This window comes from Asterias amurensis, chromosome 8 (genome assembly GCF_032118995.1).
Source record: "Asterias amurensis chromosome 8, ASM3211899v1".
Lineage (NCBI taxonomy): Eukaryota > Metazoa > Echinodermata > Asteroidea > Forcipulatida > Asteriidae > Asterias > Asterias amurensis.
Window position 1 is genome coordinate 15,248,882 of NC_092655.1, and position 14,195 is coordinate 15,263,076.

The 14,195-nt window shown below is 38.4% G+C and overlaps 1 protein-coding gene and 1 pseudogene across 1 annotated transcript; one reads left to right on the plus strand and one right to left on the minus strand.

Annotated features, from left to right (window-relative positions):
- Nucleotides 1–236: 236 nt before the first annotated feature.
- LOC139941231 (uncharacterized) lies at nt 237–9,623 on the minus strand. The gene is made up of 7 exons (XM_071937702.1): nt 9,508–9,623; nt 7,908–8,131; nt 6,934–7,086; nt 5,907–6,065; nt 4,175–4,324; nt 3,104–3,253; nt 237–2,460 (listed from the first exon to the last, which is right to left on the minus strand). The coding sequence occupies exons 2-7, from the start codon at nt 8,116–8,118 to the stop codon at nt 1,928–1,930; spliced, it is 1,356 nt and encodes a 451-aa protein (XP_071793803.1). The 5' UTR covers nt 8,119–8,131; nt 9,508–9,623; the 3' UTR covers nt 237–1,927.
- A 36-nt stretch (nt 9,624–9,659) lies between these two features.
- Nucleotides 9,660–13,200, plus strand: LOC139941232 (uncharacterized; annotated as a pseudogene).
- The last annotated feature ends 995 nt before the right edge of the window (nt 13,201–14,195 follow it).

Genomic DNA, 14,195 nt, shown 5'->3' on the forward strand with positions numbered 1-14,195 from the left:
ATCGCTAAGAGGGTCGTCTTAAAATCGCTAAGAGGGTTGTCTTAAAATCGCTAAGAGGGTCGTCTTAGCGAATGATTTTGTGTTACAGAAACATCTCACTTGATATTAATGGCGCTGCTACTGTTGACTGATCGCGAAGAGGGCGCTACGAAAAGAAGAAAAAATACTCTCCCACGACAGACGGAGTTTTAATGACGAGCAAATTTTCCATACATAGATCGGATACACTCTCAATCTGAATTTTATTATTTTTATTATAAAAACAAAAGTTTACAGTTCTAAACAAGTCTCTCATACAAGTACATCTTATTCACAATCAAGATTCTGAAGGCCTGGAAATAACCCACAGCAATTGTCGTTGTGCCCTGTGCTTTTGCTGTGGTAAATATGTAATGGCAGGAGTGAGGTTTATCAGGAATGTGTATCAACTTATAGTAGTAACATTCACTTTTAACTGTCTAGGTACTCTTGATTGAAATTGTTCGTCCAACAAACAGCTCAACTATTTTTTTTACAAGCCCCGCTTTAGTTATAGAATGTCAAACAAACAAGATGGTTGACTAGCTTATAACAACATTATTGCCTTGAATAATTCCCATTTTTCAAGCAGCACACCAACAGGAAACATGTATGCACTATGGTTTAAAAAACAGTTGAAGCATTTGTCGACTTAATATTGGCAGACTCGCATCAAGAGAGGGCAGTATTCATACTAATAGGGGTAGAGCAGTTGATAGCAAGTTTCAAAATTTCACCCCTTTGTAACATACATTGAGCAGTACAAAAAAATCCATGATTCTTTTGAAAGAAAATAATATAAAATATTTAGATGCTATTCTGGCTAAACACCTGTTCAAATTTATATTAAAAAAGCAATAACTAAATACAAAAATAATTCCAAGAAAACTTATCAAGTAATAAGCCACAAGAGTAACCGACTTGAGTAAAATTAAATTCAAGTTTGGGTAAACAAGAAGACTTGTAGTATGACTGATCTCAAGACAGCACTAAGTACTTTGTAGAACCTGGGGCCAATTTCATACTTAAAGCTGCTTAAAGCAGACAATATTGCTTAACAGTTGTCTGCTAAGCCGACTTAAGCAGACCTACCAGTAACAAATTGTACATTCATGACATGGTAGTTTAGCTGGTAACTTTATTCCGGTAAGCTTGACAAAACTATGTTTACCAGTGGTAAGCATAGTTTTGCCAAGCTTAGCTACTTTTTGTGCTTAATGCGGCTCTATGAAATTGGGCCCGGGGCTTGAGTACTCAATTCACCGATCTTTGGAGAACTGGGTAGGCATGACCTTGAGGACGTGTGAGTTGGTATACAATATACCTTTATCACGCTATCACCATCTTGGTCATGTTCCCTGTTTCCAAAACAGTATTGAATGCTAACATTCCTTGCGCAAATTTGGCACCAGACTATTAACTAGAGGGCACACGGGTGATGCTTCGTGCACAAACACGACGGGACCGCAAGGAGACACGCGCGCGCCATTCTGTACGCCCTTGAATAAGAAACACACGTTTATTAAACGCTACGCGATGCTGTTTTGTTCAACTTACAAAATGGCCGCACAAACATATGCTGTGGGATGCCAGTTTTGTCAACTTAGAAAATGGCCGCCTGCGTGCATGTATATAGGCCAGTGCGCCCTCTAGTTCTTATATATTACTCTATGGTCCAGCCTCAGTTTGGTTACAATGAGTTGGAATGAAGTAAAATCAAGATGGCCACACCGTGATGAAGGTCTATAGGGTCCACAGTTCGGGAAAGGTCCACAGTTGGAAAACAGATCAATGGGAGCTAATGCAAAACAGCTCTTTAAAAACAAGAGGGACAATAGGAGGTCCATGGTTGCAGGCGTAAACAAGCCTGGGTGTGTGGGGGGGGGGGGGAAGGGGGAGGGGTAACAGATCATAACAAATCGTCTAACCTTAGTACAAGACAGTCATCGAATACCTCCCCTTGCGTATCCATGCCTCCATGTACAACCAGGACTAAACAGTTTCCTTGGTCACCAGCTATTGACCCCTGGGTACCAGCTGATGACCCCTCGGTAGTCGACGCAACAGCGCCCTCCTCTGGCGGGAAAACATCAACTGTGGTGCCAGAGGTTGAAGCACAAGCATTCTCTGATGGTAATGTTTCGTTTTCGCCGACATTGTCCCCTCTTGAGTCTCCTCTAGAGTCTGTTGGGGCTGGTTCAGATCCAACAATTGCTGTTCCTTGCTCTATGGTTGATTTCACATCAACATTGCTTGGTGACTCTGTTCCAGCTGTGCCTGAGGTGGCTGCATTAACGATAGCAGATAGAGTTTCTGAATCGGGAGCCTGGGTGTCATCTGTTGTTGGTTGGTCGTAGTACAGCCGCGCGGTGCACACTGCAAAGTCCAGGCGACTTGCAGGAGGTGCGCCTTCTATTTTTACTTGTCGCCATCGGGAATTTGCTGTAGTGCGAGAGAAACACACAATGAAAAAAACTCTCAGGTTATACATCCCACAACACTTAATCTTCCAGGGGTGCGTTTTCGCAGCTTTTACCAATAACTGTTCGGTCATTGGCCAGTGATTAACCAATGACCGACTCAAATGAAACAGTTATTGGTTAAAAAACGAGAAAACAGACCCCTGAGACACAGGGAATTCTTTGACAAAACATTACAGGTTTATCACAATCGTGACAAATATTTTTTTAAGAATTTGACTCTTGAGATACAAAAAATTTTAAAAATTCCTTCAAAATTTTAACCCTAACTCTAACCCTTCAAAATTTTAAAAACGTCTCTTCTTCATCATCATTCGGCATAGACTTGCGTCCGTGGTCCTCAGATTGTAATGGGGGCGCACTCCTGGAGTCGCCCATCACCTGGTGTCTTTCAATCACTGCTCTTCTCAGTTCTTCGAGGCTTCTTCCACTCCACTTTGTGGCGTTGTCTATCCAGCACAGCTTAGGGCGGCCTCTGCCCTAAATTATACCTGTAGGCAGACCATCTATAGCTGCGCTTCTTCAACACGATAACTGATTGTAAAAGTGTCTTTTTAAGGGGGCGGGGGTCACAACCTGAGAGGACATTTGATATTGGTACTTACAAGTATCAAACATGTAGGCAGTATCCAATGCTCCATTAGGTGACATCCCACCAAACATAAAGATCTTGTTGCCCACGGCAACAGCCCCATGAGCAGTGCATCCCAACGGTATGTCTCCTTTACATCGTACTTGTTTCCACGTTAATGTTCCTTTAAAGAAAGAAAAGGGGGAGGGTATCTGATTAAAAAACCTAATCACAAAACAAGCAAAGAAAAGAACAAAGGTTCTTCCTTGTAGCCCTTAACCTAGAGTGGCTTTTAGGCGACTTGCATAAAAAAAAATTAATTTAAAAAAATAAAGACTTTTACACTCATTCACCCTTGCATTGTTCGGCACTGACAAACTAACTTGTTTTCTCACTTAAAGCCATTGGACACTTTCTGAACAGAACAAAAATGAAAAGTTCACAGATTTACAAAAAACTTACAGGGTTTACAGAAGGTAATGGTGAAAGACTTCCCTTAAAATATTATTCAATGAAATACTTTACTTTTTGAGAAAACATTAAAACAATTATAAATTCTTGATATCGAGAATAACAGATTTATTTTAAACACATGTCATGACACGGCGAAACATGCGGAAACAAGGGTGGGTTTTCCCGTTATTTTCTCCTGACTCCGACGACCGATTGAGCCTAAATTTTCACAGGTTTGTTATCTTGTATATAAGTTGTGATACACGAAGTGTGGGCCTTTGGACAATACTATTTACTAATGTTGTGCGATTGCTTTAACTTGCCCATTTTAAAACGTGTTTGTACAACACAACAAGTAGCCCTACCATTCATTTCTCTATAATCATCACACAATGCCCAGACATTGCTAATGTTGTTAATTTTCTTTAATCCAATTTTTTTCAATGTAAATATCATGAAACAGAAAAGTTAGTTTTGTGATAAGAAATGGAGATACTAACACACTACTTTTGAAAATTTCATGTCTGGACATGCGCAAGTAAACCTGGAGGTCACAGTTTCAAGCCCTGCTTAAGTCAATGTTTATTTTTCAACCTCAAAAGTTGTTCAATTTTTTATACTAAATATAAAGACTACAACTGAACAAACTTACTTGTGTCAAATTCATGCATGTCATTGAAAAATGTCTCTCGTGCCATTCCACCATGCAGGTATATTTTGTTTCCCACGGCAACCATCACGTGACCATGACGACAGGTTGGTTTCTTTCCCTTGACATCTGGATTTGTCCACGCCATGCTCGCTAAAAGTTTGGTGAAAAACAAAGATATAACTTTTCTCGATGGTGTAAAGAACCTACAAAATATTTGGTGGTTCAAAATCCAATTAACCTATCAATTAAGCCTGGGGTACCTTATCAGCTAGCAATTAATGCCCATAATAATAACTGATTTGGTTTCATGTTTTATTCTGAAAAGGAACATAGCCTACCCAATAACCCTGGGGAAGGGTTACACCTAGGCCTAGTTAGAACGATACTTAAAATATGTATATAAATTGCAGTTTACACCATGCAGTGGAGTTAGCAAAGCCTCAATTAAATCCTAAACAAATATTTTGAACATTGAATATATGTTTAACATAGCAGACATACAAATATCCTTGTCTAAGTAATGTACAATACCCTTTTTGCTGAGAGTTCATCAACAAATAAATTTGTCTGCATCGATAACATACTAAAATCTGCACGACTTGTACAAACAGCATCATACATAGTTTTTATCAACACATTATACATTGGACAAGCACACACAAAATGCATTCAATAATAACATTAAGGCGTTTGTTGTGCCAAATCAATCTATCCCCAGAGAGATTCTCTCTGCCTCGAACATCTGGGGATAGATTGATGTGTGCTTCTCTGAGAAGCAGAGACAATGTAATCAAAACAATACAACATAATAAATCCTGTGAAAAGAAAGCAAAATTTAAATTGGGGAAAACAAACAATATTTAACAATAGAAAGCAACATTTTGTATAAAAAAAACACATCTTAAAAAAGCTTAGTTGTAAAGTTGGTAAAGCACAGGCTATACATTTAGTCAATGCAATTCAATGAAACAATTATTTCCGTACTCACAATAATAAAAGACAGAATCATTAGGGAAAATTAATAGTAGTACAATACAAGTAGGGACAATCAATGACAATGATACTGAAACAAAATTGTAACAATATAAAAAGTGACGAAAGAGGCTGTTCAAATTTGCCGAGGCTTGGAGGGATCAGCCCTATACATAATACAAAAACAAAAAGCAAAGACAACGTATCAAAACACAAACAATAACAGTCAGAAGACAATGCAAAATGTACAGTTATATGAGTACTTGAAACTAATAGGCCCAAGGAATAATATGACCAGCTAAATGCAAAAAGAAAAGAAGAGCTGAAGACAAGCAGATTGATCCAGAGGTCGGAGGTTCAAATCCGGCTCCAGTCAATTTCTCCACATTAACTTGTTTGCAAGCAGTTCCTGCAATATGTTCGAAAGCTACACAACGACAGTCAACATTATTTTGGTAAACATTATAGATGTCAAATTTGCATCAGGGATAAAAAATATTATGTTGCTTTCACTCTTACACTGATGATATGAGCACTGTAAACTCAGTTACCTTCCTGCTGTGAAAAAACCGACAGGCACACATACACACATAAATGCATTTTGATAGCACCCAACAAAAATCGATGTGCTTCACAAAAGCTGACAATTTCTGATACAAAAAATGCAATGAAACAGTTTTTCTCAAGTTGGGATTCAAACCACTCAACTTTGCAAATTTCTGTAGAAATCACAAACTCATAAATATTCATGAATGCCTACCTGCATCGAAGATATACAGCTGTCTATCACTGACAGGCTCCGCCCCCTGATGACCACCGCAGAACACGTAGAGCTTATCACCACTAGAAGCGCAATTACGACACGTCCGTGGAGAGGGTGGGGTACCAGTGACGTCTGCAGTGGTCCACTTTCCTTCATCTATAAAAACAAAAAACGTAAATCTATTTAAAAATCGGCAGGGAACAGACCACTTCAAATGTCTGTTCAACACTACTACCACCTTATTCAAGCTTCTGGTATGTTACAGAAAACATGAATAATTATTCATTATTATTATTAATTATCTCGAGCAAAAATAATAAACAATCAAACATGCAAACATCATGAGAGCGAACTAAAAATTATTTATAGAAGGATAGGTAACAATGAATAAAAAAGATTCAAAGTAAAAAAAAAATGATATTAGAAATGTAAATTTAAAAGCAGGAGAAAGGGGCCGGGGATGGGAGAGAAGTAAAGAAGTGTAGAGAGCAAACAATGAAGTAAAATAGTCCACTTAATAACTCAGTTCATACATTAAACAGACAAATTAAAGGCAGTGGACACTATTGGTAATTACTCAAAATAATTATTAGCATAAAACCTTTCTTGGTTACTAGTAATGGGGAGAGGTTGAGAGTATAAAACATTGTAAGAAACGGCTCCCTCTGAAGTAATGTAGTTTTCGAGAAAGACGTAACTTTCCACGAATTTGATTTCAAGACCTCAGATTTAGAATTTGAGGTCTCGAAATCAAGCATCTGAAAACAAACAACTTCGTGTGACAAGAGTGTTTTTTCTTTTATTATTATCTCGCCACTTCGACAACCGATTGAGCTCAAATTTGCACAGGTTTGTTATTTTATGCATATGTTGATAAACACCAACTGTAAAGACTAGTCTTTGACAATTACCAATAGTGTCCAGTGTCTTTAAGTAGGGGTATGAGAGAGATTGGCTGTTACCAGCTCCACAAAAAAACAAACAAACAAACAAACAAACAAGTGGAGCAAACTACTGGTCTTACCAAGGTCTAGCACCTGGATGTCATTCATGTTTCTCCCTTGGTCCGCACCGCAAAAAACAAAGATCTTGCTCGGTTGACTGACTGGTTGAAAGACTGCATGCTCATATCTTGGCCTAAGGCCACTGTAGTCTGGTGTGGACCACTGGTAAGCATCTGTAAACAAAAATGTTAATATATTATTTTTGATAACATAATTATGAGTTTTTGCATCGATTAAAATGTGTAATCGGTTTTTCAATATTTTCTCGTGACCCAGAAGGCCTATCAATCTCAAACTTCTAGAGGTTTGTCAGTTAATGTATATGGTGGATAACATAATGTGCTGCTCACACTGCCAGCAACTGATTTGTTAGCAAAAACCAATTCTGTTATGTTCCTTTAAAGGCAGTGGATTGGTAATTACTCAAAATAGTTGTAAGCATAAAACTTACTTGTTAACGATCAATGGAGAGCTGTTGATATAATATAAAACATTGTGAGAAACGGCTCCCTCTGAAGTAGCGTAGTTTTCGAGAAAGAAGTAGTTTTCCACTAAAATCTTTGAATTTGATTTCGGAACCTCAAACCAAGCATCGGAAAGCACACAACTTCGAGTGACAAGCATTTTTTTTCTTTCATTATTATCTCGCAACTTCAATGACCAATTGAGTTCAAATTCTCACAGGTTTGTTATTTTGTGCATATGTTGCGAGATAATAATCAAAGATAAAACACCCTTGTCACAAGAATTTGTTTCTCGAAAACTATGTTACTTCAGGAGGCAGTTTCTCACAGATCAACACCTCCATATTGCTCGTTACAATTAAGTTTTTAATCTAACAATTATTTTGAGTATTACCAATAGTGTCCGGTGCCTAATGCAATATATTGTCTGTGCGAAGCAAGTTCTTGTGCTTTACATACAGGCTTTATGAAATTGGTCCAGATCAGACAACTTCATGAAAAAAAAGATTTTGCTAGATTTTGGTGCATACCGAGATCCAGAAGATACGAGTCTCCGTAAGCTCCGCTTGGATCAGCGCCCCCTATCACCAGAAGCCTTCCCTTGTCATCGGTAGTCTTCCCGGGGATGTGAGAACAGGTATGACCGACCCTCATGCTAGGGTGTTGGCCCATCGAGGATATTACATACCACATGCCTGGCTGGGGGCAATCCCCTGGTCCAAGAACGGGGTTCAACTCCATTGCGTTGGCAAACCTGCAATGTACAAAGAAAATTTAAATGATGAGGTGGCTTTTTTTTTCAGGCCTGAAATTAGATTATGGTTTCCGTTGCCCCCTACTTCTTGGCCTTGGTCAGTTGGTGCCCTTCAATTTTTCAAGTTTCCCATTGACTTTCTTTAAGATCAAGTGCCCTTTGCAAAATGAAAATGACATTGCCCTCTCATACATGCTCAAAAATTAATTCCAGGTTGTTATTTGGTCTGTTGAAAATTACAGTGTTACACGTGTTACACGTTTGAGCCTACTTGTACAAATAGAGATGAACTTGTGGGCATCAAACAAATAAACATGCCAAGACAACTTGAACAAGCGAATTCAAGTTATTTCTACAGTTGGGACAGGGTTCCCAACTAGAGTAATGACTGTCCTAACTGTACCAATGACTGTCCCATCTATAGTCGAGACCATCTCTACCAAATAAAATATTATAAAATAAATTTGGTCAATCCCCACTACAGTTGGGACAGTCATTACCACAGTTGGGACTGGGGGTCCCAACTAGAGTAACGACTGTCCCATCTTCTACGAGGAGACCATCCCTACCAGTACCACTCAGCTATAAAATATTATCAACCCGGGTCTATCCCACTACACTGAGTTGGGACAGTCAATACACTGGTACAGTTTGGGACAGCAGTCAATTCTGTGTGGCTGATGCAGAGAAGTAACCGCAGTCTCAGGCTTGAAATCAAGTCTACACAGTCTGGTCCCGACAGTACAGTATTAATCCACGCACGGTACTGTTGAGCTCTATGTGAAATCCCAACTACAGTTGAGACGCCCCAACTTTAACACTCAAGTTGGGACGGAACAACAACGCAGGTGTGCTACATAGTTACAGTACAAAAAATCACACTTTTTGTTAATGAAAACAATGACAAAATTTTTGAACTTGACCTGGCCTAACTTGAGTTTGCATGACCCGACCCCAACAAATGAAGTGTCAAACTGAATGTCTCAAAAAAAAAAGTCCAAGAGACCTATCCAGCTATGTCAAAATTAATCTTATCAGATGTTGTTTAAAATTTAGTGAATCTACCTACTCTAATCAGGAACAGCACAGCCTACAGCAGCACAGGAACTAGCCCCACTTGTGTGGCCAAGGATAGCAGGATTCAGCTAGCCTTTGCCACACAAGTGAAGTGGGGCTACACACTACACAGGCACATATTTATATTTATAATTAAAAATAAAAGTTACACTGACTAGTCACTACACAGACAGGTTAATTTAAACCGTTATTTCATATATATTTACGTCATAATTTTGTGGAAAATGAAGTAAAAGATTTCCTTCCTTCATGAGTTAAGTAATGAGCAAACAAAGTAATGTGATGCATCAAAGACGTACCTTGTTGGTGAAATAGGTTAGGTCATCAATGAAGGTAGGATCGAGATGTTGATGAAGTTATCAACCATGCATGATGGGGATGGTGGAGAGCGCCGCCACGGCGGCGCCTTTTGCCAGGCAACAGAAGTTAAAGCGCGCCCTCTAGAGGGCGCGCTTAAAGTTTAACTGGATGGAGAGTTTGACCAGCTCGCGCGCTCGCGACGACACGACTAAACAATGCCAGGACAAGTCCACAGGTAGGTGAATGACTTTAAGTTTTATTACATGTATTATTAAAACAAATAAAAGGCCCTCATCCTCCTCTTTTTGATTTTGGGAAAAACCTGGACGCACATGGTTGTTCAACAACTACAAGTTGTTGGGATAACGTAACCCTCCCGCTACGCCGTCCCGTCCGGTAGGAGGTTTACGATCGCAACTCATGCAAACTCGGACGTTAAATCCAAATCGATCCGATATCGAAATCGTTTCCAAATTAGTATCACGATATTCGATAATGTCGTGGTATCGCCCAAGCTTAATGGTACAACCAAACCAATTGAATGATGCGTGTTTTGTTGTCTCAGGTCTTTGTTGGTCCTGTGCTTTGTGCTTAGTCTGTTCTGTATGTATTAACTCTATACACAAGCTGTGCTTACTTGGCTATGCCCCAAATTCCTAAACTTATTGAATCACTTTGTATTCATATTAATTGAGGAATTTGGAAACATTTGGATGTATTTCCTGGCTGAGACATTGTGCACCCCATAAGTTTGGAGTAAAACCAGAAGAATATGTCATTAGAACACCTCTCTTATGCTATGACTGTCTCTTCTACAACTTTCACTGGGAGTTTAAAGACAGGTGATGTCCAATTTTATTAATCGCGATTATATCGAATATCGCGACATATTGTCTGCGATATATCGTGAATAAAATAAGTCGATATCGCCTAAGCTTAGTTGTACTACACTCTAGTAATAATGAAAATAAAAACAAGATTACAGGAGGGAAAGAAAATCAAATTTAAAAAATGTATGACTTAAGAGTAAAAACAATTTGTTTGTGAAGGAAGGAGAAAAAATACATGTAGCTTTGCAACTGCATTAAGAAAACACACATCTAAGAAGGACCATTACATGTATGTGGCATTTCTGAATACTTTCCATTCAACTTGTTTTTTTTATAAGCTCAGCAGGATCTTTTTGTGGCTGTTATGACTTTCCCAGTTTGGGCTGATGTCTACAAACAATTTGGTATTCAAAATGTAATAACCATTCTCAATTAAGAGTAAGTGGCAATTAACTTCTATTTCAATTTGATTTTGATGATTACAGATTTTAATTCTCAGAAGAAGACATCTGTTTGTGACCCTGGAGGAGCAGCCGACTTGAAAAAACAAACGCCAACCTGGAAAAATTTGAAGAAGTTCACACTTTAAAGTCAGTGGTTGAAATTGAGCACCCATCTTTAGATTCTGGAATAAAAAAAATTTAAATGATTTTGGAATTTCAATTGGGGAAAGAAGACATTTGAATTTGTCTGTGATTTTTGTACTTTCTCTCATGATCACAAGTTGAAAAGGCATCAAAGAGCCCACACTGGACAGAAACCATTTGCTTGTTGCTATTGTGGAAAAGTAGTTTCACAAACAGGTCATAGGAGAGACCCTCGGCTTGTCAACACTGGAGAACAAAACATTTATTTGTGACATTTGTTGGAAAGCTTTTGCGCATAAAATCACCTTTGCCGGCCACCAGGGAATGCACACTTGAGAGAAACCATTTGGACATTTTGTGGCAACATTTTAAAACTTCAAACCTCCCTTGCTCGATCGCCATCAGAGAATTCACAATGAATGAGGAAAAACAATTTGTTTGTGACATATGTGGGAGAGGTTTTTTAAACAAACCTACCTTGATGACCCATCAGTGTGGCTGCACTGGAGAGAAACCATTTGTTTGTGACATTTGTGACAAAGCTTTTTCTCAAAAGAGATATTTAAGAAGTCATCAGAGATCTCACACTGGAGATAAACCATATGTTTGTGAAATTTGTGGAAAAGCTTTTTCTTGTAAAACCAACCTTTCCCGCCACCTGCGAGTCCACACTGGAGAGAAACCATTTGTTTGTGACATATGCGGAAAAGCATTTACTTGTAAAAGTGTAATGACAGTCCATAAGCGTGTCCACACTGGAGAGAAACCATTTATTTGTCACATATGTGGACAAGAATTTGCTCAAAGAAGGTTTCTAAGTACACACGTACTAATCCACACTGGAGAGAAACCATTTGTTTGTGACATGTGCGGCAAAGCATGTACTTGTAAAAGTGTATTGGCAGTCCATAAGCGTGTTCACACTGGAGAGAAACCATTTGTATGTGACATTTGCGGAAACGCATTTAGTTGTAAGCGTTATCTTACCAACCATCACAAAACTCACAACCTAGACAATTCGTTTGTATGTAACATTTGCGGAAACGCATTTACTTGTAAGCGTTATCTTACCAACCATCACAAAACTCACACTCTAGAGAAACCATTTGTATGTGACATTTGCGGAAACGCATTTACTTGTAAGCGTTATCTTACCAACCATCACAAAACTCACACTCTAGACAAAACATTTGTATGTGACATTTGTGGTAAAGCATTTACTAATAAGAGTTATCTTACCAACCATCACAAAACTCACACTCTAGAGAAAACCTTTGAATGTGACTTTTGTGGCAAAGCATTTACTAATAAGCGTTATCTTACCGAACATCACAAAATTCACACTTTGGAGAAACCATTTGTTTGTGACATTTGTGGCAAAGCTTTTTCTAATAAGAGCTATTTAAGAAGTCACCAGAGATCTAACACTGGAGATGATCCATTTGTTTGTGAAATTTGTGGAAAAGCTTTTTTTTGTAAATCCAACCTTTCTTGCCACCTGCAAGTCCACACTGGTGAGAAACCATTTGTTTGTAACATATGCGGAAAAGAATTTGCTCGAAGAAGTACTCTAAATACACACCAACTAATCCACACTGGAGAGAAACCATTTATTTGTCACATATGTGGAAAAGAGTTTGCTGAAAAAAGGACTCTTAGCACACACCTTCTAATCCACGATGGAGAGAAACCTTTTGTTTGTGACATTTGTAGCAAAGCATTTACTTATAAGCATTTACTTACCGAACATCACAAAATTCACACTCTAGAGAAACCATTTGTTTGTGACTTTTGTGGCAAAGCATTTACTTGTCAGCGTTATCTTACCGACCATCACAAAACTCACCCAGGAGAGAAACCTGGTATGTGACACTTGCGGGAAAGAATTTACTTGTAAGCGTTATCTTACCAACCATCACAAAACTCACCCAGGAGAGAAACCATTTGTATGTGACATTTGTGGGAAAGAATTTACTTGTCAGCGTTATCTTACCGACCATCACAAAACTCACCCAGGAGAGAAACCATTTGTATGTGACACTTGTGGGAAAGAATTTGCTCAGAGAGCGCCTCTTAGTAAACACCTAAGTCTTTTGTTTGTGACATCTGTGGCAAAGCATTTCCTTTTAAAACTCACTCTCTAGAGAAACCATTTGTTTGTGACATTTGCGGAAAAGCATTTTTTGTAAAACACTTTCTGAAGAGACACCAGCAAGTCCACAGTGGTGTACATCGATTATTTTGTTACATTTGTGAAAAAGCTTTTTCTTGTAAATTCAGCCTTTCCCGCCACCTTGGAGTCCACACTGGAGAGAAACCATTTGTATGTGACATATGTGGAAAAGCATTAACATGTACTTGTAAAGGTTATCTTACCCAACATCACAAAATCCACACTGGAGAAAAACTATTTGTTTATGACAAATACGGAAAAGCATTTACTCACAACTATCTACTAAATGAACATCACCAAACTCGCACTTTAGAGAAAGATTTTATTTTAGACACTACGATGTGCATTTGTAAAGTAAAAAAAAAGGTCTTATCGACCATCAGAGAGTCCACACTGGAGAGAAACCTTTTAGTTGTCACATGTGGAAAAGCATTTTCTCAACACAGGACTCCAACTGCACACCAGCAAATCCACACTGGAGAAAAACCTTCCATTTGTGACATTTGCGGAAAAGCATTTACTTACAAGAGTCGTCTTAAAGGACATCACAAAACTCACCCTCTTTTGAAACCTTTTGCTTGTCACATTTGTGGAAAAGAATTTTCTCAAAAAGGGACTTTAACTACACACCAACTAATCCACACTGAACATGCTGAAGAAAAACCTTTTGTTTGTGACATTTGTGGATTACTTGTAAAGGTTATCGTACCAAACATCACAAAATCCACACTGTAGTGAAACCATTTGTATCTGGCACTTGTGGAAAAGAGTTTGCTGAAAGAGGGCCTCTTAGTACACACCTTAAAATCCACACTGGAGAGAAATTGTTTGTGACATTTGAGGAGTTGCTTAAATAAGCATCAACTAGTCCACACTTACGAAAAAAACACTTTGTTTATATCAAGTTTTGAGATTGTATTCAGATTTTATGGGTGATGTGAAAATTGTATTTTTCTAAATAACTTCAGGTCACACTTGTATTTGCTTGATTACACCACTCCGGTTTACTTTTGGGATTGTCACGTGACAATCTTCCTTTTTTTCTATAGCTTCTTAAAAGAGCAACTTAATTTTGGTCTGTAATTCTCTCTATTTTT

Excerpts from the sequence above, each read along its gene's own strand:
- LOC139941231 (XM_071937702.1), bottom strand. The coding sequence starts at position 8,118 with ATGGAGTTGAACCCCGTTCTTGGACCAGGGGATTGCCCCCAGCCAGGC. Across the intron at positions 7,087-7,907 it reads CTCGTATCTTCTGGATCTCG|ATGCTTACCAGTGGTCCACA; the intron begins GTATGCACCAAA and ends TTTTGTTTACAG. Across the intron at positions 2,461-3,103 it reads TGCCTACATGTTTGATACTT|CAAATTCCCGATGGCGACAA; the intron begins GTAAGTACCAAT and ends CTCGCACTACAG.